Source organism: Zingiber officinale, chromosome 1B, assembly GCF_018446385.1.
Source record: "Zingiber officinale cultivar Zhangliang chromosome 1B, Zo_v1.1, whole genome shotgun sequence".
Classification (NCBI taxonomy): Eukaryota; Viridiplantae; Streptophyta; class Magnoliopsida; order Zingiberales; family Zingiberaceae; genus Zingiber; species Zingiber officinale.
In genome coordinates this window covers 157,516,294-157,539,393 of record NC_055986.1, presented here as the reverse complement: position 1 = coordinate 157,539,393, position 23,100 = coordinate 157,516,294, and the positions used below count along the sequence as shown (strand labels likewise).

The 23,100-nt window shown below is 35.6% G+C and overlaps 1 protein-coding gene across 2 annotated transcripts in view; it reads left to right on the top strand.

The window, feature by feature from the left end:
- The window catches only part of LOC121986038 (MADS-box transcription factor 50-like), a 28,055-nt gene extending 5,756 nt beyond the window's left edge, over positions 1–22,299 (top strand). Inside the window, exons 2-7 of one of the 2 annotated variants that reach the window (XM_042539805.1) lie at positions 20,990–21,089; positions 21,407–21,468; positions 21,532–21,646; positions 21,740–21,781; positions 21,849–21,890; positions 21,982–22,299. In XM_042539805.1, coding sequence (XP_042395739.1) covers positions 20,990–21,089; positions 21,407–21,468; positions 21,532–21,646; positions 21,740–21,781; positions 21,849–21,890; positions 21,982–22,137 — 517 coding nt within the window. In that variant the 3' untranslated portion in view covers positions 22,138–22,299. The remainder of the gene's footprint in view (positions 1–20,989; positions 21,090–21,406; positions 21,469–21,531; positions 21,647–21,739; positions 21,782–21,848; positions 21,891–21,981) is intronic. The other variant, XM_042539813.1, reaches the window with a different exon arrangement.
- The last annotated feature ends 801 nt before the right edge of the window (positions 22,300–23,100 follow it).

Sequence of the window (23,100 nt, the reverse complement as noted above, 5' to 3'; positions counted from 1 at the left end):
GCTCAAGGTCCAAACTCGTCATATTATAAGCATTTATTCTAATATTCATATTTACCACATGTTGATATATAGGTCGATCTTGATTTGTCTATCAATGGTAACAACATATACTTTATAACATTTTAATGGCAATAGCAATGACAAGCTAGTATATTTAAATTTGGAAGCCGTAACTAACTTTATGGTTATTATTAGTTGTAGGTTAATGTATACGAGAATTAACTATCAATAACAATGCAAATATTCTGTTAATATAGAATCATTAATAAAATAAGAACTTAGAAAACAGTTAAGATATACAATAAACCAATTTTGATTCCGCATGAGTAGGTAAGAATTTATAAGATGAATTAGAGTGCCTATAATTGAATAGGGTATCAACTGTTACAGTTTGAACCACCCTCTTACTCTAGGATTCACTTATTACCAAAATAAAGACGATTACAAGTAGCTAGAGTTTTAGACTACTTTCTAGATTTACATTTTCTATAAATAATTGGAAACTCTATCTGGATTGAACAACTCTAATGCCTAAATTTAGAGATACACCATAAGTTAGGAAAGGATAGCAAGAGAATTGATTTATATTTTGTGATCCTTCTTTTCCACCCAGAATAATAACTCCAATTGAATCTCTTATATTAAAGAATCAAATCAGAGCCCATAAAATAATAATTTTTAATATACAACGAGCAACAATAATAACAATAATATAGTCTTTATCCCAAACGAGATTGACTATATATATCCTCTTATGCTATTACGCTTGTTCCCCTATTATATTTTCATCTATATTAAATAAATTTTATCTTATTTTATTATTGTTAACTAAGTCTTCTTTAGTTTCTTTCTTACTTTATTAACGTGCGTATTTATTATGGTCTCACATATAGATTAAAATCTTCAGTTGTTTCACCCAACACAAGTGAAACATCTTGTTTAATTTCGCCCATGGACTGGCACAACACCGACACACAGCTTGAGCTCGGTAATGCGTTGGTATGCAATGTGAGAGCCTGGCGACACGTCCATATGTGTCGTGCGAGCCCGGCGATGTGGTCGTACACGACGCGCGAGTTAGGCCACCCACACGTCCGTATGCGTCACACGAGCTTGGCTACACATCCATATGCGACGTGCGAGCCCAGCCACACATCCATATGTGCTGCACAAGCCTGGCAATGCGTCCATATGTGATGCTCGAGTTTGGTGACGCGTCTGTACGCGTCGCGCAAGCCCGACAATGCGTCCGTACGTGTCATGCGAGCCCGACAGCGTGTCCATACGCGCCACATGAGCTCGATGGTACGGCCCGCGAGCCCAATGACTTGTCCAGATGCAAGGCGCAAGCCCGACGATGTGTCCTTACTCGGTGCGCAAGCCCGACAACTAGTTTAGACGCGCAACGTGAGCCCGGTGACGAGTCCAAACGCATCGCGCGAGCCAGGAGACATGTTTGGAGGCGTCATGTGAGCCCGGTGACGTGTCCCAAGGCGTTGCACGAGCTCATCGACGAGTCTGGACACGTTGCGCAAGCCCGAAGAAGTGTTCGGACAGGCCGCGCATGCCCGCTACCATCATAGAATAGAGGTTTAAACTTCGGCTTTAATAATAAACCTAGGTTAATAATTTTAATCAATTCTTAACTATGTTTGAGATAATTTAAATAGACTTAATTAAACTCTAATAAATTAATTATATATATATAATTTTTAAATATTTATATTAAATTTTTTTACTTTTAGTTAATATATGTTATATTTAAAAAATATTGAAATTATGTTGGCACAACATGATATAGTACCGAAATCGCATCGTTTCAGTCCGAGATCGAAACCTCTACACGACTTGAGATCTTAAACCATGATCTCACATCGCCTAACTAAGATATTTATTGGATGAGTAAGTACATGCTTATAGTATCTTAAACATATCTTTCAAAATTTTTTCTTAATAACTACGATCCCAACTTTTTCTCTAATGTTCTCATTTCTTATATAGATTATTATTTTGAGGTATCACAATACAGCATGTTCCTCAAATTATAAATGTTGTATCATAACATAATGAATAAACCCACGTTTATTTCAGTTCAACTTAATTGATTTTTCTCAAAATAACTGAATACCAACTTCTGTTCTAGTCACGTATCCTTAAACTCTTATTTGACATATTGGGTTAAAGGACCAATAATCATTAACTTAGTGTAAACATGTTCAATGCCCACTTTATTATCTTTAACACGCTCCCTGAAAGTCATAAAAAGCTACACTTATTACAATATATATAATCTTAATAGCCTATAATAGAATCCATAGTTCTAAACCCAATTATATAACTCTTCAACCATATACCATGTGAAATTGCTTCAATACAAGAAATAAATTTAGCCTCTATAGTAGAAGTAGCCGTTAAAGTTTACTTCATACTTATCCAAGATGTATTTCCATTGGCAACTATAAAGATATAAGTAAATGTTTGATTTTCAAGAATCAATGCATCCAACAAAATCTAAATAAGAGTAGCCAATCACCTCCAAATTATTAGTTTGTTTCTACATAAACATGTAATCTTTAGCACCTCAAAGTACCTCCTAACCTTCTTGTTGAGATTAATACTTGGACTACTATGGTATCTTCCCAACATTCCGATGATAAATATGACATCAGGTCTCTTGTACAGGCTTAAGTGTACTATAAGGCTTCCAACAATTGAATCATATATATGGAATATTTTTTATTTGATCTTTTTCGTGCTCATGCTTTGGTATTGATCAAAATTGAATTTGTCACCCTTTACAATATGTTGTACTTGGTGGATAATTATTCATATGAAATCTTTAAAACCTTATTGAGATATGCTTATTGTTACAAACCCAAACATATGGATTTGTCCTATGGATTTTTATGCCGATGATAAATATGACATCAGGTCTCTTGTACAGGCTTAAGTGTACTATAAGGCTTCCAACAATTGAATCATATATATGGAATATTTTTTATTTGATCTTTTTCGTGCTCATGCTTTGGTATTGATCAAAATTGAATTTGTCACCCTTTACAATATGTTGTACTTGGTGGATAATTATTCATATGAAATCTTTAAAACCTTATTGAGATATGCTTATTGTTACAAACCCAAACATATGGATTTGTCCTATGGATTTTTATGCCGATGATATAATATACTCGATCACAAACACCTTATTGATATATATGCCTCTTGTAACAAACCCAAAAATATTTAGGTCAGAAATGAAATACTTGTTTTTCTGAGAAAATTCCTTGAGATAATAACTTTGTGAATAAGTCTAACATTGCATCATTTTTTATTAAGCGTGATACTTAGATTATTGAAGTTTAGTTACCATGTTATTTGCAATATTTAAAAGCTAATGCAAGGGATAACAATGAGACATCAATTTATTCGCCATGGGTATATATATATATATATATATCCCAATGAGACATCAATTTATTCGCCATGGGTATATATATATATATATGAGGGAACTACTGAAAAAATATTTAACATTAATTATAACTATAAAATATTTCAAACTATTGATAAACAATTATTAAAAATATATATAATTTGTACCTCTCACATAAAACATTACATAGTGCAAACCCGTGTTTGAAATATCGAGTCGTGTCACTCGAAACTGCTGGTATTAACCTTTTCGATGCCGAAGCTAAACCGACATCGCACGAGAATAAATTTCGCGTGCTTCACCGTGGCAAAATCGCGAGTGATCAACGATCGCAGGACGCCAACGCGTTGCCAAAAGTGTCGTGGGAGGCGCCACTAGAAGTGTCACCTGGAGTCATCGCCAGAAGCGTCTCGGGATGCCTCGGGCATCATCGGAAGCGTCATGGAAGCTTTTGGCACCACCTTGCAAGATCGACGGACGATGTCGTTCTTGTAACCAAAAAAAAGATTTAATTAATTCAAACAATTTTCAATTGAAATGTGATATTTCGAACATGTTTTCATAAATCCTAATTAAATTATCCCAATAAAATATATTTAAAATTTTAAAAAAATTAATAAATTTTATTAATTGATATTATGGAAATTTTTATTTTATTGTTTTAAATTTTATTTAAAAATTCTAATAAATCAGATTTACATTTTGATATTTTTTTAATATTTTATTTTTTTTACTGTTTAATTGATATTTTGATATTTTTTTACTATTTTAAATATATATTATTTAAATAAATAAATAAATAAATTATAAAATTATAATATATCAATTTTAATTCGAGTTATTGATACATCAATTTTTTTTTAAAAAATTATATTTAATTATTTTTTCTAAGAATATTAAATATTCAATAATTAAGAATTTATATAAAATCAATATACAACTTATTTTTAAATTAATACAAGAAATATATTTATCTAATAATTGCTATATATAAATATAAAAAATATCAAAATCGTATTTGTATGATATGATACGATATCGAAACTGTATCATTCCAATCTGAGACCGAAATCTCAACACGAGATTTTAAACCTTGTAGCAAACTGTTGTGTAGTGTTTTAAATAACCCATTGAAATGCAAATCGGTTGTCTTCTCTAAGAAGCATAATCATCATTAAACTTCTTCATCACATTGCCTTATACTATTCTTCTGATCAATTTATGATTCACTAATTTCTTGTATGAGCTATAATTTATTTCTCTTTGCCTGAATAGCTTATAAGCTTTGAAAATTTCTGCAATAAAATCTTATGTCGAACTTGATCCAAGTTTAACCTTATATTGCAAATCGTCAAATAAGAAAGGAATCACTTTTCTTCTGTTCTTTTCATTTTTTATATCTTCATTTAGTTCTGGCTAAGTTGGAGGAAGATAAACTATACTGATGATATTGTAAGAGGATAGTTATATGGTATAGATATATGACTCTAGATATATATAACTCTAAACATAAAATATTCCATGTGGCACTAATTTCCTAATGCCTATAATTATTAACTCATTACATCTAATGCTATCCCTTTTGCTAAAGGATAGTTAGCATCAATGTCCAACTTGCTACATAAAATAGAAAAAAAAATCATAAGAAAAAAATATATAAATCTACTAAGATATACGAAGCAATTAGGTGTTGATTCCAACAATCAAAGATCAACACATTCGGTGGGCTTCTCTCTATGCTAAGTAAACCAACAAGCATGTTTCTTGAGTGGACTTCTCCCTAAACCAAGGTCTTTAGGATGGTATAGATTATGGGGTGCTTTTCTGGATGATTTAAGTGTTGAATACTTTCGAAGATTTTCTTAATTGTAGGAATTATGATTGATTTAGATTAGCTTAATTATAAAGATTATGATTGATTGTAATTAATAGACATATCATAATTATATGATCCTCTTTCCTTTTTTATGTAGATAAATACCTACATGCAAGTGGATTATTGTTATGAGAAATATATGATCTCTTTCTCTTCTTCTCGATATTAGAGTCAGATTCTCCTCTAACCTAATTTTGAAGTTGTTGTTGCTGCCTCATACTGTTGTTGTTGATTTTGGCACCGACGTCCTTTTGTGTCGATTTTAGCGTTGACGTCCTTTTCTGTTGATTTCGACGTCGACGTCCTTTTCTGTTGATTTCGATGTTGACGTCCTGTGCTGTTGATTTCAACACCAACGTCATTTTTGTAGATTTTGGCACTGACGTCTCAATTTCTGTGTCATCCTTTTCTGCCTCGGATTTTTTGTGTGTACCTCAGGTCATCCTGACACCAGTTTTTTCTCATCTTTCGACACTTTGACTACGACGGCTTGCAGTTGTGGGTTCTTTCAGGGTCGTAATAGTAGTCATGGTTGTGGTTGTGAAACTGATACCATAAGGAGTAGTCGTTCGTGTGTTCACTGTGGTCATTCCAACTATGCTTCCGATAAGTGTTGGACAAAGTTTGATAAGCCTGACTGGCCTAATAATGCGTCTACCGAACTATCGACTCCATCACCAGACATTGCCGGTCATGATGATATAGTCTTTGTTTCTTGTACTAATTATGAAAAATTACTTCGCTCTTCTACTAGCATTCCCTTTGCCACTGCTGCCTCATCCTCTCCAGGTGCGTTTGCCGTGTCTCGTGATAAGTCTTTGACGCTGGATTCCGGTGCATCTGCTCATATTACTGGTAACAAGTCTATTTTCTCTTGCTCTTTTGTTTCCTCTTCTTTATCCAGTGTCCGTCTAGCCAATGATACCTATTCACCGATTACGGGAAGAGGTGTTGTCAGTGTTGGATAGGAAAGATGCTAGAGGGGGGGGGGGGGGTGAATAACGATCGTGGCTTTTTAAAAAAGGAAGACTATGTAGGACCGTTAGATTCGATAGAGGGGGGGGTGAATATCGATTCGAAAAGTCGAGTAAAAATACGCAGCGGAAAAGTAAATGAACACAGTTGTTTTTACTTCGTTCGGAGCCTGTGACGACTCCTACTCGAAGGCCCGTGGTCCTTGACCACCTTCGTTGGGCAATTACTAGCAATTCGAATATAGTTACAAGATGAATACAGGAAATGCTAATGAAACAAAGTAATACCGACAAAGAAATAAACTAAAAACCGAAGGAGCACTTTGTCGGAGCTTTGTCGGCGTCGCAGGAACGTAGAGCAGCAGGACCAGCAGTAAAAGAGTTCTCAGATTGATGATTGATTATTTGAAGCTCCTGCCTGGGGCTTCTTTTATATGTTGCTCCGGGCGCCTGGATTCCTTCCGGGCGCCTGGAATGTGACGTAACTGCTCAAACCGAGATGCTCCACGTGGCGACGACTTGGCTGGATATAATTTGCCTTCCGGGCGCCCGGACCACCTTGTTCCAGAAAACTCCCTTTTCCTGCAAAACAAAGTTAGTCCGAGGCAATATATATCCTGCAACATAGATTGTTAGCACATTTTATAATAGTATGAATTAGCACAAATAGTATGACTTAGATTCCGTCTTTCCGAGACCGGAATCTAGTCACGATCTCGACTTAGATATCCGAAATGGATCTAAGCCGGATCGACGCCTAATGTTCCCTTCCCGGGAACGCGTCCTCGCAGTCACTCCCCTCCAGTGACTTACCTCACTTACCTGCCAGCCCGTCGACCCGTCTGGACTTCTCGCCAAGCGTCCGGTCAGCCCGTCGACCCTCTTGGACTTCTCGCCAGCTATCCGGTCAGCCCGTCGACCTAGCTGGACTTCGTGCCAGACAACAACAAAACTAACTTAACCTATTTGTCATTCATCAAAACCTAGGTTAGACCGTTAGTGCTACCCGCACCAACAATCTCCCCCTTTTTGATGGAATGACAACCTGGTTAAGTTAGTGAAAGAACGCAAAAAACAGGTACCTCGGTTTTAAAGTTAGTTTTAGTGTTTTCAATTTGGTTTATCTAACTTAACCACCTAACCCTCCCCCTTTGGCATTCATAAAAAAAAACAAGGGTAAACAATCATAGTGTAGAGTTACTGTAAAAAAAAATAATCACAGTTAATTTTGAAAAATATTTGGTTCAAAATTCAAAAAGTACAATTTTTAAATCCAAGTAAAAAAAATCAAGTTGACTTAGGGGAGACAAGTTGAATTTTGAAAAGTATAATTTTAAAGTTAATCAAGTTTTAACTTTTCAAGCGTGTAAAATCAGGTTTTTCAACTTTTCAAAAGGTAAATTTTCTTTTCAGGTTTAAGTAACATTTACTTTTTAAAAGGTAAATTTTCAACTTCAATTTTTCAAAACAAAGCAAAAATTAAACAAGTAAGATTAAATTTGCCAAAATAAATTTTTAAGGCTAAGTTGATAAAAGCTAAATTTGGAAAGTTTAATTTTCAATAGTCAACTTTTTAAATCAGGTTTGAAAATTAGGTGGGATTAAACTTCCAAGTTTTTCAAACACTTAGTTAAATTTAACTTTTTGTAAACTAATGTTCAAACATAAAAAGCATTTTTTAAACACACAAAATTTTAATTAATTTCTCCCCCTGAACTTGACACTTAAAATTAAACAGCTGTCTAACCAATTAGGTACTAACTAACTATCAGAAGATAGTAGCTTTCACTTGGTTAGTCAGATTAAGTTGATTATAAGCAGTCAGTGTTTGACTTGACTGATGAACTTCATTACGCTCAAATTGGGCTAGTTCCTCTTGCATAGCTATAATCCAGTCTGGGTCTAGTAAGGATTCATCCACAGTTTTGGGTTCAATTTTTGAAATTAAAGAAATTTGGCTTAGGTTTCTAAAAGATGATCTGGTTTGAACTCTCAAGTCTGGGTCACCAATTATTTGATCAGTTGGGTGATTTGGGTTAACCCTTATTGTTCTAGTGGGTTGACTCTCTTGATGTTGTTCCTCTTCTTCATGACTTAGAGTCTAGTTGGTTTCTGGAACAAATTCAGGTGGTTGTGTAAGTTTTAAGTCTTGTTTAGTTTCTTCAAATTTTACATTAGTAGTTTCTTCAATTTTTAAAGTAACCTTATTGTAAATTCTATAGCCTCTACTATTTAGGGAATATCCTACAAAGATTCCATTTTCAACTTTAGAGGAGAATTTTCCTAAGTGTTCTCTTGTATTTAAGATAAAAACTGGGCACCCAAATACTTTAAAATATTTTATATTTGGTTGTTTATTATAAAACATTTCGAAGAATGTTTTGTTATGGGTTTTATTTATTGTTGTTCTGTTATGCTTCTGACCAAAAGTATTTAGGTAGGTTATATTCATTTAACATTGTTCTGAAGCTTCAAGTAAGGTTCTATTTTTCTTTCTACAATCCCATTTTGTTGGGGTTTTAGGGCATGAGAACTCATGATGGTATTTGACAAAAACTGTTAAAGTTGTGATTTTAAATTCTCCCGTTCATCCCTAATTCTTTTAATTTTAATATCTTTTTCGTTTTCAATTTGTTTGCAAAAATTTGTAAAAATTTCAAAAGTTTCATCTTTATGTTTTAAGAATTTTACCCAAGTAAACCTAGAATAATCATCTATAATTACTAAACAATATAAGTTTCCATTTATAGATTTGACTCCATGGGAGTCAAAAAGGTCTAAATGTAGAAATTCTAATATTGAGTTAGTTTGTGGCTGATTTGTTTGTTTGTGAGTGGATTTAGTTTGTTTGTCTTGTTGACAGGCATTACATATGGTTGAATCTAAGTTAGGTAATTTTGGTAAGCCTCTCACAAGTCCATTTAGTTTACTTATATTTCTGAAGTTGGTGTGAGACATCCGCCTATGCCATAACCAAGTTTCTTCTTTTTGTGTTAAATAACACTTAATGGAAGAAATAGTTAAGTTGATGGCATAGATGTTGTCTTTTCTAAAACCTTTTAGGCTTATGGTAGGATTATCTAGATGTTTGATTAAACACTCTGTGGATAGAAATTTAACCTTATACCTAGTATCACACAATTGACTTATACTCAGAAGATTATATTTAAAATTTTCAACAAGTAAAACATTTGTAATTATAAAGTCTAATTTTAATTCAATATTACCTATACCAATTACCTTGAGTTTGCCGTTGTTTCCAAAGACAACTGTTCCTAAGCTTTTGTAAGTGAGTTGAGTGAACTTGGTGTGATCTCCAGTCATATGTTTGGAGCAACCACTGTCCAAAATCCACTTAGTTTCCTACAGTAAGTAGGATTTAAAGTTAGTCTCTTTGAGCAGGCATTATTTAAGTTAAGTTTTAAAGATTTGAAATTGATTTTTAAGTTTAAAATTAAAATTTTGAAATTTTTTTTTAAGTTTAAAATTAAAATTTTGAAATTTATTTTTAAGTTTAAAATTAAAATTTTGAAATTAATTTTTAAGTTTAAAATTAAAATTTTGAAATTAATTTTTAAGTTTAAAATTTTGAAATTTATTCATCTCACCCGATCTATATTATCAATCAGGGAATCCTATGATTTTGTGAGATGAAATTAGATTTTTACTTATGGAGTTTTGGTTTAACTTGTGTTAGATTCAGATTTAGCTTTGGTCTCCACAAATAGGCATTCTTCGGATAAACTTCTAAGCTTGGTGAGTCACATGGACGTCATTAGAAGTAACCAACCTTTCGAGATTTTCCGAATAGTCCTATCCACGGAGCTTAGTACTAAATCTTGGTCTAACTGATTAGGATCCATTTAAGGGTAGCTTCGGTCAGTTCCACTTGGCCAAATGCACCAGATCGAAACCATATCTTTCTAGACATGCGATGCCCAAGTTTTCCTAACGTACTATCATCCAAAAACTTCACCAGTATCATGATTCAAGTTAAACTTAGTCTCTAATCCTAATTACCCTGCCGGGTTAGTTTGTTTTAGATTACCCTGTCGGGTAAGTTAGTTTTGGAGGTGTCAGCTATTCTAGAGCCTCCCCCTGAATTATTGACCTTTTAATTTAAATTTTCTTTTTAGGTTTGTGTCTGTTTCTTTTATAGTTATGGTTAACTTGGTGATAATTTTGTTGATTTTTAAAGTGTTTAGATTTTAAATTTGATTTAGGTTTGTATTTTGGATTTTGGTTTGGTATATTCGATTTTATATAATGTATTTTTTCTTTAGGTATATAATATTGATTAAGTCCTATTTGCGTGGTTAAGCACGCTTTCGGAACCCAAGCTAGATTGGTTGATTTGTGTTGGGTTATTAATGATTTGAAGGTTTTATTTGAATTCGACTTATATCCTAGTCCGGTTTTATTATAGCATGCTTTTTGATTATTTAGGATTAAGTCTAGATTTTTTGATCTTATTGTGAATTTTTCTAACATTTCTTTTAAATTGTTAATCTCATTTTTTAGTGATAAATTCTCCTCCTCAAGTGTTAGATCTTGAGTTGGATTTGAATTTTTGATTTGTTCCTTGAGGTTTTGATTTTCCTCAAGAAGTGATTTGTTTTCATTTTCTATTTTAGTTAATTTACTATTTAAACAGGAAATAATTCTAAAAAATTTTTTGTTTAAATTAAAATATACCTCATTCGGGCCTTCGGAAACGAGTACGGACTCGTGGCTTGTTTCGGGTTCAGACCCGTCTTCATCTTCCGACTCGTCTTCTGTTTCAGCTTCGTGGGCCATCAGTGCGAGATGGCTCTGATGTTTCCGCTCTTCTTCCTCCGATTCGTCCGAGGAGTCGTCCCACGTTGCTTTGAGTGCCTTCTTTTTGGTTGGCTTTGGTTTGTCGAACTTCAGTTTTGGGCATTCGTTCTTGTAGTGTCCCTTTTTATTGCAGCCGTAGCAAGTCACGTTCTTTTGTTCCGAGGGAGAACCGATCTTTTGAAGGTCCTTTTTGGTGCTTCTTTCTCTGGTGAACATTTTTCTTACCAAGTTCACCGGTGTTCTTCGTCTTCTTCGTCTTCGGAATCTTGGTCGGAATCTTCTTTTCTTTGGTGGAACTGCAAATAAAGCTATACCTTTCTCGGCTCCAGATTAGTTTGTTCATGTAATTCTAATTCACGAAAAAGCTCATCTAACTTTAACTTAGAAAGATTTTAGAAATTTTGTAGGCATCCACTATTGATGCCCACAAACTATTACGTGGAAAAGCATTTAATGCTACCTTATTAAGTCTCTATTTTCCATCCGGTGGCCTATCGCATGAAGCCCGTTGAGGATGTCCTTGATCCTCGCGTGGAGCTGATTCGCTGTTTCACCTTCGCATTTTTATATTAAAAATTTTATTTAAGAGCAAGTCTCGCTTGGTTACCTTAGCGCCGCTCGTTCCCTCGTGCAGCTCGATTTGTCCCACAGCTCTTTAGCGTTTTGTGTGGACCGACTCTTTTAGTTCTTCTCTTGTTAATCCGCATTAGAGTGTTGATTGCTTTATTTTCTGACGCCTTCTTCTTCAAATCAGCTGTCCAGTCCAGTATATTCCCGGAGTTGTCCATTGGAATTTTGTAGGGTCTCGTAACGCTCATCCACCGGTCGAAGTCTGTTTTGAGGTAGACCTCCACGCGCTTCTTCCAAGACGGAAATCGCCCTCAAAGAGTGGAGGTCGTACTGTGCTGAAGCCTTCTTGTTGGGACATCCTGTACACAGGTAAATAATCGAAAAAATATCCTAAGACTTGGTCTTGGATTAGTAGTGCGGGAAGAGAAAATAGAAGAAAAATCTAGATTGGTGTTGCACCAATTTAGATTTAATTGCAACAAAAAATATTTAAAAAAATGATAAACCAGTTTGGAGTTTAAGTGTAAAACTGAAGACCGGAAAAAAAAAAGGAGAAAAAAAATTTCACCCCCAGTCTGATTGGTGGTTGCACCAAATCAGAGCGGTACCTGCTCTGATACCACTTGTAGGACCGTTAGATTCGATAGAGGGGGGTGAATATCGATTCAAAAAGTCGAGTAAAAATACGCAGCGGAAAAGTAAATGAACACAGTTGTTTTTACTTCGTTCGGAGCTTGTGACGACTCCTACTCGAAGGCCCGTGGTCCTTGACCACTTTCGTTGGGCAATCACTAGCAATTCGAATATAGTTACAAGATGAATACAGGAAATGCTAATGAAACAAAGTAATACCGACAAAGAAATAAACTAAAAACCGAATGAGCACTTTGTCGGAGCTTTGTCGGCGTCGCAGGAACGTAGAGCAGCAGGACCAGCAGTAGAAGAGTTCTCAGATTGATGATTGATTATCTGAAGCTCCTGCCTGGGGCTTCTTTTATATGTTGCTCCGGGCGCCTGGAATGTGACGTAGCTGCTCAAACCGAGATGCTCCACGTGGCGACGACTTGGCTGGATATAATTTGCCTTCCGGGCACCCGGATCCCCTCCGGGCGCCCGGACCACCTTGTTCCAGAAAACTCCCTTTTCCTGCAAAACAAAGTTAGTCCGAGGCAATATATATCCTGCAACATACATTGTTAGCACATTTTATAATAGTATGAATTAGCACAAATAGTATGACTTAGATTCCGTCTTTCCGAGACCGGAATCTAGTCACGATCTCGACTTAGATATCCAAAATGGATCTAAGCCGGATCGACGCCTAATGTTCCCTTCCCGGGAATGCGTCCTCGCAGTCACTCCCCTCCAGTGACTTACCTCACTTACCTGCCAGACGTCCGGTCAGCCCGTCGACCCGTCTGGACTTCTCGCCAAGCGTCCGGTCAGCCCGTCGACCCGCTTGGACTTCTCGCCAAGCGTCCGGTCAGCCCGTCGACCCGCTTGGACTTCTCGCCAGTTATCCGGTCAGCCCGTCGACCTAGCTGGACTTCGTGCCAGACAACAACAAAACTAACTTAACCTATTTGTCATTCATCAAAACCTAGGTTAGACCGTTAGTGCTACCTGCACCAACAGACTATACGTAGAGGAAAAGCAACATGAGAGTATAAACGGTAACACAAATAATTTTTACTTAATTTGGAACTTCGACGACTCCTACTCTAAGGCACGCGCTCGTTGAGTGCTTTCGTTGGACAATCACTATCATTTCAAAAATAGGTTACAAAGATTTGAGTATAAGAACTGAAACGTAAATGTTATCAACAAACAGAAAGGAAATATGAAGAAATCTTCATTTTTCGAACTTCGGAGAAGCTTTTCAGTATCGTCAAAGTCTTTTCGGAGCAACGCATGAATATAAAAGTCGTAGCAGATGATTTTCTGAACCTGCTATACGAAGGCCTTTATATAGTCCCATTTTGGGCGCCTAGAACCCCTCCGAGTGCTTGGACCGTTGCTAACGTGGTGATCTCTCATCGAAACTTGATTCGTCAAGTTTATCCACCTCCGGCTCCTGGAACCCCTCAAGGCGTCTTGACCATTGACATGGGTTCGGCCCATTGTCGCGCTCCAACTCAGCTTCTGGATGACTTTTCTGCTTCGGGCGCCTGGACCAACCCCGGGGGCCTGGTGCCTGCCAGGCCACTCGAGCGAAGCTGGTTCGGGTGCCTGGACATACTTTTTCAGCAACTTCTTCCCTGCAAAAAAGAGTTAGTCCAGGCATAAAAATTACCCTGCAAAATAGAGTTAGCACAATAAGTAAGATAATAGTAGTAATTAAATCCTGTCTCCCCGAAATTATGATCTAGTCAAGATCTCAGCTTAGATTTTCCAAATGGACCTAAGCTGGACCGACGCCTATTGTTCCCTCAATCGGGAACGAGTTGTCATTGGATTTCTTCTCCAGTTGCTTACCTCTTTCTTATCAACTACAGTCGCTTGACTTGCCTTTGACCCACCAGGTCTTCCCGTCAGTTGTTAGGTGGGGCAGACCCAACTCGACTTCAACCGATTGTCAGGTCCCGCGGATCCAATTAGACTTCCCACCAGATATCGGGTCTTGCGGACCTGGTTGAATTTCAGCCTGTTGTCAGGTCCTTCAGACCCGTCAACTCCTGCATACTTGGTAAAGCAATTAGATCACAGATACTCTAACTTTAATCCACTTGTCATTCATCAAAACTTGAGTTAGATCATTAGTGTAAATTGCACCAACAGTCAGGCCTATTGCAAATATCACTTTTGATAATATTCTCTTTGCACCTAAATTTCTTGTTAGTTTACTATCCATAAGCAAGCTAATAAAAACTCATAATTATTCTATATCATTTTATCCATCCTATTGTATTATTCAGGATTTGTACACGAAGAGGATAATTGGTGGAGGACATGAGAGTGATGGCCTATACTATCTGGATTCGGTTATACCTGTAAGTTCTCAGGCGCTCTCAGCAATTGTGTCTCCTTCTCAGTGGCATTGTCGTTTAAGTCACTCATCTTCATTCACTTTCAAAAGTTAGCTCCCATTCCATTTACTAGTTTCTAATCTGAGTCTTGTGAGTTCGGCAAACACTGTCGTACTTCTTTTTCTTCTAAAGTTGATAAACGTAGTTCTTTTAATTTTGAACTTATTCATTGTGATATTTGGGGACCTAGTAGAGTTGTGTCAAGAGGAGGTTTTCAGTATTTTATAATTTTTATTCATGATTATTCTCGCATGACTTGGTTATATTTACTCAAAAATAGGAGTGAGGTTCCTGAGATATTAATATCATTTTATAACGAAATAAAAGCTTAATATTCTGTTGCCTTGTGCATTCTTTGTACCAATAATGCACTTGAGTTCACTCAGAAAACAATGTCTATATTCTGTAATTCTCATGGCATAATTTATCAAACCTTTTGTTCATATACTTTCCAACAAAATAGAGTTATTGAACGCAAATACCGTTATATTTTAGATGTAGCTTGTACTCTTCTTTGTCACATACATGTTCCTGAGTTTTGTGGGGTGATGTTGTACTCACAACTTGCTTTCTCATAAATAGGATGCCTTCTACTGTGTTACATGGGGATATCCCCTTCTCTTGTATTCATTCTGACAAATTTCTTTTCTCTCTGCCTCCTCGCATATTTGGTTGTGTTTGTTTTGTTTATAATTTTACTCCTGACTTAGATAAATTATCTCCTTGCTCTATTAAATGGATCTTGCTTGGATATTCTTGTACACAAAAAGGATATTGTTATCTTGACCCACTCACAAAACGCAGTTACATCTGTGCTGATGTTACGTTTTTTGAGTCCCAACCATACTTTTCCCCCGTGTAGCTCAGTCACGTGATACATTAACGTCTCCTCCATTACCTATCCCACCATCCATGTCTCCCACTATAGATGTTTCATCTCATAAACCATTGCAAGTGTACACGAGGCGTGCTCGACCAAAACCAAATTCATGTCCCTCACCTCCTCTTCTTGTAGATCCTAATGTTCCTTGCCCCTTCAATATTAATCTACCTATTGCTCTTCATAAATGTATTCAGTCTTGCACTACTCATCCTGTCTAATTATATTTTGTTTGATTAACTTGGTCCTGCATTCTGCACTTTTGCTATTTCTCTATCATCTACAGAAGTTTCAACTTCCTACTTTGAGGCTTATTAACACTCGGCTTGGTGAACTACAATAGATGAGGAAATGTCTACACTTATCTCTCGTGGTACTTGGGAGTTGGTGGCTGCACCATCTTTTGTTGATATTGTTGCATGTCGTTAGGTATTTACTCTGAAATTTAAAGTTGACAGTACTATTAATCAAAACAAAACTTATCTGGTGGCCAAAGGATTTACACAGACTCATGGTATTGATTACTTTGATATGTTCTCTCCTACTGTTTGCTTGAATTCTATTAGAGTTCTATTCTCTTTCTTTATCAATCAGTCTTAACCAATGTATTAGCTAGATTTGAAGAATGTGTTAGTACCCCCGAGATAGTTTTGATGTGGTCAATCGAGTTAAGTTAGATCTTGTGTTTATTTAATGTCTTGTGTCTAAGTGTACAAGAACTTAGGAGCACAGGAAGTCAAGCGAAAGACACAGCTAGCGAGAAGGATGACATGGGAGAGAGTCGACGGACTCGGTGCTTCTGAAGGACGAGGTGCTGCGGAAGATTACGCTGACAGATGAGAAGGAGACGTGTGGCGTTTTCGAGGGACGAGAAGCTATAGCGGAAGACTACTCGAGAAGGCCGAAAAATGGGTTCGGGTGAGCCCTATTCTGGATGACCAAGATCACCCAAGCGAGAGGAGCCGAAGCGAGAGCCCGGATTGAAAAGTCAACAAATCTATTGACTTTGGTTCGGGCGCCCGGACCCTCGGGGCCAGGCAAGGCGCCCTGAGCTGCGCCCTGGCTGAAGGCTGGTTCGGCCAGGTTCGGGCGCCCAAACCTAGTCCAGGTGTTCGGACCACAAAACTTATCGATCACAGAGATGTCGTGATCCGTTGCGACGTGAATAAAATTTTATCCACACCCAGGCGCTCGGAATCCTTCCAGATGCCCGGATCAGGGCTATAAATACGGCCTTGATCCTAGTAATTCAAAATCACTTGTACATGAGTTTCTTTACTATTCTACTGCTTTGATTATGTGCTTCCAAAGCTTGTAAGAGGCTTATCCGCCTACGACGAAAGGAGAATTTGATTAATGCTTCAAAGTCTTGGATTAACAACCTTCCCAGTTGTAACTAAGTAAAATCGGTAGCCTCTTTCTTTTAGTTAGTTTATTAATTATTTTTATACAAGTGCTTTAATATTTCAAAAGATCGAGAAAGGTTTCATTTTCTTTTTGAAGGCAATTCACCCCCTCTTGTCGGTCTCATGGGTCCTAACAGAATACCTTTTTTATGGCTATTTGCACGAGACCATGTTTATGGAGCAACCTTTAGGGTATGTTGCTCAGGGGGAGAATACTACTATGGTTTGCAGACTTAAACCAGCTATTTATGGTCTTAAATAAAGCCCCGTAGCCTTGTTTGATAAATTCAGTAATATAATCAGTATTGTTGACTTCAAACAGTGTAAATCGGATCAATCTGGTTTGCATGACATAACACGAATGAGATTATCATTTTTATTATTTATGTTAATGACATCTAATATTTGGTAGTGATATATGTGGGATAGACGAAACTAAGAAGTATTTGCAGCAACACTTTGTGATAAGGGATATGAGATGTCCTAAGTATTTCTTGGGAATTGAAATTGCTCACAACAAATCTGGAGTTTCATTATGCCAATGAAAGTGTGCTATAGATTTATTCAAAGAAACTAGATTGCTTGGAACAAAGCCAGTTGATATGTATATGGATATCAATTCAAGTGTTTGGGATGATATTAGAGAGTTCTTTGAGGATAAGGAAAAATATAGATGCTTGTTGGGAAACTCATCTACTTAACAGTAATGAGACTTGACATTTCTTTTGCAGTTAGAATAGTCAATCATTTTATGAATAAGCCGAAGTAAGTTCACTAGGATGCCACTATCAGGATTCTTAAGTACATTGAAAAGGGTTGCCATTTAAGAGAAATGAGCACCTAAAGATCAAAGCTTATTCTAATGCTGACTATGCTGGATCTAAGATCGACAGACGATCCACTTCTAGGTATTGCACTTATATAGGGGAAAATCTAGTAACATGGCGAAGTAAGAAATAAACTGTTGTGCTAGGTTGACTGTCGAAGCTGAGTATAGAGTCATGGTTCACACTGTAACTGAGATGTTATGGTTGAAGAATTTGCTTGAAGAATTAAGGTTCAACTACAATGAACCACTGTCAATATATTGTGATAACCAAGCAGCTATTCAAATTACAAGTAACCCAGTTGTTAATGAGAGAACTAAGTATATTGAGATTGACTGTTATTTTATTCTCAAGTGTGTAATGAGCCACAAAATTATCACTCCATTCACATCATCATCCAACCAAATTGCTGATGTCTTCACTAAAGCATTATGAGGAAAACGATTTTCAAAACTTTGTGACAAGATGGATATAATTGACATATATGCTCCAGCTTGAGAGGGAGTGTTAAATACTTCTAAAGGTTCTCTTAATTATAGGGATTATGATTGATTTATATTAGCTTGATTATAGAGATTATGATTGATTGTAATTAATAGACATGCCATAATTATAGGATTCTCTTTCCCTCCTTATATATATAAATACCTATATGTAAACGGATTACAGTTATGAGAAATATATGATCTCTTTCTCTTCTACATCAAGCAAATAGGAAGAGATGTTAAACAACTACTCAATCAAAATCATGAAAGCCGCATAATTGAAGATGAGAGTAGGAAGCTATTTAGTTGAAGATATGAGCAAGAAGCTAGCTTAGATGAAAACATGACCAAGAAATTGCTAACTGAATGCGAGTTCGTAATCAACCACGAGATGGTGACTAGTGCTGGCTATGAAACTCTGATATAATTCTTTGGACTCCAACTGGGTTGCTTTGCCATCTAGTTTAGGAAAGCTTAGAGTAAAATAGGAGTAAGTTTTGATTGAAATCTTTATTGTAACAGAAGAGTAGTTGGGATTAATTGCCCTGGTTTCTGATCTAACTCTATGTTACTGATTATTATTGACTCATTTTTTTCCTTCAAGTGTTGAATTGCATTGAACTGTATGATTGATCGGTATTTTTATCGAGCTATAAAGTGGATGTGTCAATAAATTCAATTTATTTTATGCATTTTGGATATTCTTATCAATATAAAATTTTAAATATTTTTAATATTGATCATATATGCACTTATATACCATGTCTTCATGTTACGCAGTAGGTCAACCACATACTACTTAAATAAGCTTTCTAAAACCTTACTTGTGAATGATTCTTTATTGGATATGCTTTGTGTTAGTTCTTTTATAAACTCATATTATACACTTATTTAAATATTAAATGTAAAATATATTTGAATTTTATCTTAGGATAAAGTAAGGCTTCTGATATAAATTTATACGGTGTTTGTTGAAGTATTCAATTAAAATATGAGTTTATATAAATGTGTTTAAATGTTTTTATCATTGATTTGAGTTTCCTCCCACATAGTGCATGTGCACCTTGCTGAACTTTCTGAAACTTGGCAAGTGAACGGTTGATTAGCAAATAATACTTATGGCTTAGTTCTTTACTTGTGAATGGTTGATTAGTAAAAAAATGCTTACAAATTAGTTCTTTTATGTGTTCATTTATAGTCTTATTGAAGCATCCCTTGTAAAATATATTTGATTTTTATCTTAAAATAAAATAGTATTTAATTTATACCTATCCTTCTTATTCAATTAAAATGTGTTATATAGATACCACCGTATTTGTTTAAAATTTTATCGTTGAATTAACTATTGATTTTATATTAGATATCATTCATTGGATTTATCAAAATTTTTAATACAAATTTTATCAAATTTGTTAAAAGAAATTTATCATCCACATGTACTATTCAAATGAACGAGACTCCAAAAATCCTTTTAAAATAATTAGATGCTTGTTTTGGGTGTAAAATAACTAATTTTTTCTTATTGACTGGAAGTGGGTTTAAGGTTAACCATAACCCTAAATTTATAAAATTAATTTCATTATGGGACTTACAGTGCCATGCCATATTAAAAATAAAGAATCCTTAATTTTTATAAATCTCTCCCCACAATCATAAATTTAAAAGGCAACATGTCCCACCACATCATATCTATTTTTATAATATAATCATTTAATTAAATTTTTTTAATTTTAAAACAAAAAAATTAAAAAAGGCAAATGACTGCCCGCCACAATGCGTTGGGGCCATGTCCACTAATTTTTTTTTTTTTTAAATTATTCTGAACCTAGTATCCAATTTTAAATTCTGAGTTCTTGATTTTACAAAACCACTTATAATACTATTGGGTTTATAAAACCCAACTTCTTGAGTTTTGTAAACTCAGCATTGCAGCCACTCAAATAAAGCATGAGGTTAGGTTGACCTAGTAGAGCTTAAGAGAATTTGGATTAAACGACATTAATCAAGCGGCCGATAAGATATGGAACTATATATCTTAAATGAGGGAGTAAAAGAAAAAAAAAACTTGATTAACAATTATAAAATAAGATAAGATTTATTTATAATTGATAATATAGTAAGGAATAAAATTCAATGAATTAATAGGATCCATATAGTCTATTTTACTTAGTAAGATAAGATTTGATTGTTATAGTTGAATCGAAATGATTATTCATAGATGTCTATGCTAAGGCCAATTACTTCAAGATTAAGTATGTGTCCCCCCAGCTATGGTATAATTGCAGGGCGCTCATGCACTCTCCCAAGCATTTATGGTCCGATTCCCTTCTGTAACGCACTACATGATAATTTTCTCCGGTGGGAAGATAAATTTGGGATGTTAGACTTTTGGGCTTGATAATTTCCTTTAAAGAAGTTTAAACATGATTGGTTGCAGCTAAACTGTCTCTGTTCAGTAGATAGTGTTTAACACTACTACCGATTATAAGAGACCGAAGATCAATGACAGTTTTCTGTCCACGAACATAGTTCATCCTACTAGGAATATCGCTTTCTTTATGCTCATCAAGGAGACAAAAATTCTGCAATTCTAGCTCTCATGTTCCGATCCAATGACATTTTTGTAAAATGTCATTTCCTTGAATGGTTCATACTAGAAGGTAATTAATGGTGAATTGTATTTGGTTTCTCTAGCATACAAAGTACCATTGCACGATATGGAGAGCGTTCAAGAGAAAATACCAGAAACTCAATAATGGAGCAAGATGTTCAGGTGCAGGAGCCAGATGTTCAGGTGGAGCATTCTTGCAACTAAGTTTCTATTCTGTATTTGGCTTCCATATATATATATGCTATTTCACTTGTTTTCAGATGCTAGTTTGCGCAATATAAGAAAGTTAAAACAATAGGTCAAGTAAACAATGGCAAACAGTGCATGACTAGATCATTTTTCCTAGAGAGGTACTTGTTTAATAGAATTGAATTTCTGACAGATCCAAGAATGAATTTTTAAGAGATGTTTTTGTGTTGTTTCTCTCATAGAACATCCAACACATACTTTGAAATGTAAATTTGTCTCAGAATTCTAAAACCTAGTTTTATTGAGGGCAGCAAGGGAAAATGGAAGCAGACTGCTTGTTGAAAAAGATTGAGCTTCTTGAAACCTCTAAAAAGTGAGTCATCCTGTGCTACTCTGCTCTCATGCAATTTATTTTAATAAACTTTTACCTGTGAAGTTTTCGCTGTTGCAGGCAGTTGTTGGGAGAAGAACTAGAGTCATGCTCGCTTGACGAGCTGCATGATATACAAGGTAACATTGAACAGAGCTTGCAAAAGATCAGAAAAAGGAAGGCAAGTTTAACTTGTAGCCTATAAATCAATTTCTGTGGAATTTTCAATGGAGACACTAAACTTTCATGATGCTTACACCTTTCTTAATGTCAGTATCATTTGCTACAAGGGCAGATTTCACAGCTCGAAGAGAAGGTGATCTTTTTTCTCTCCCTCTCTCTTTGCAGGCGTTTATCTGAAACTTAACCTTCACTCATTTCAGGTAGCATCCTTATTAAAGGAGAATGAATCACTACGTGAACAGGTAGCTGTAATGGAGTTATTTGTCTTCTTAGAAACTTCTCGTGTTATTATCCCTCTCTTCATTGATAAGTCATGTTTATTAAATTTTGAAGAGCAAACTACTGCCCCAGTTACCAACTGGTGCTTTCAAGGAAGTGACACCATGCCCCAGTTACCCAAATGTTAGCACGTATGGCGATCACAATGATGTAGAGACAGAATTACGCATTGGATTTCCAGGAAGAGGAAGCCATGGCGTCGCCGTGTAGCAAGGTCACCTTAGAGTCCTCACATCACCATCCCATTAATTGCATACAGTTTGCAACATGTATACACATAATTACCATACATTACTCGCTGGAAGTAATTAAGTTGTTGTATATGTAGTTCACGTGGAATGAAGAATAATTAGAATTGTTTGTCGATCGAAATCACTTTTCCATAAGTTATTAGCTATGGCACGTTCGATAGGCAGTAGTTAATTTAATCAACTTTACTCTTATCAGGCAAATATTTATTTTAAAATGTTCCTTGAGTTTCAAGATTGTCATCTTAGATCGTAGTATTGATGTCTTGTTAAAATGCCCTCTTGGCTATTAATGTCCATCATTTTTGGGGTGTAAGTTGATTTGTAAATCAATTTGTGCCTTGCAATGGCATGACCTGAATTAGAGTTAAGAGCATTAAAAAACTCTCACAAATTGTCAAATTTGGCTACGAGTTGATTTGCTAATTAACTTGAATCCATTTTATACAAGTGTTCAGGGTGTAAGCTAACTTATACATCAATTTGCTCTTAAAGATTCAAGTGCTTTTGATGGTTCAAACTCATGGTAAAACCTATGAAAAAGCCAAGAGTTTAAAAATAAATTCATGGTTTCTTAAATTTTAAGGTATAAGCAGATTGTAAAATCAGTTAAATTTTAAAATATTTTTATCGTCATTGATACGAGTTATGATGCGTGGATCCGAAAAAGTAATATGGTAGTAGGAGTCAAGATGATAAGACGATCAAAGTCATGATGATGTGGTTGTTCTACTTCAAAAAAGAAATATTCCTTCATTTGGCTCCAGTGTTAAAATCCTGGGGCTAACCAGATCGAGTTTTAATCCGGCTAGGGGAAGAAAGCCCGTCATTAAGCCGAGCGAACTAAGGAGTATAATATCTCAAGGGTGGGCAGATCTTAGGGAGGTTAAATTTAAGGCTGGCCGGTATTATATAGTGGCTGGAA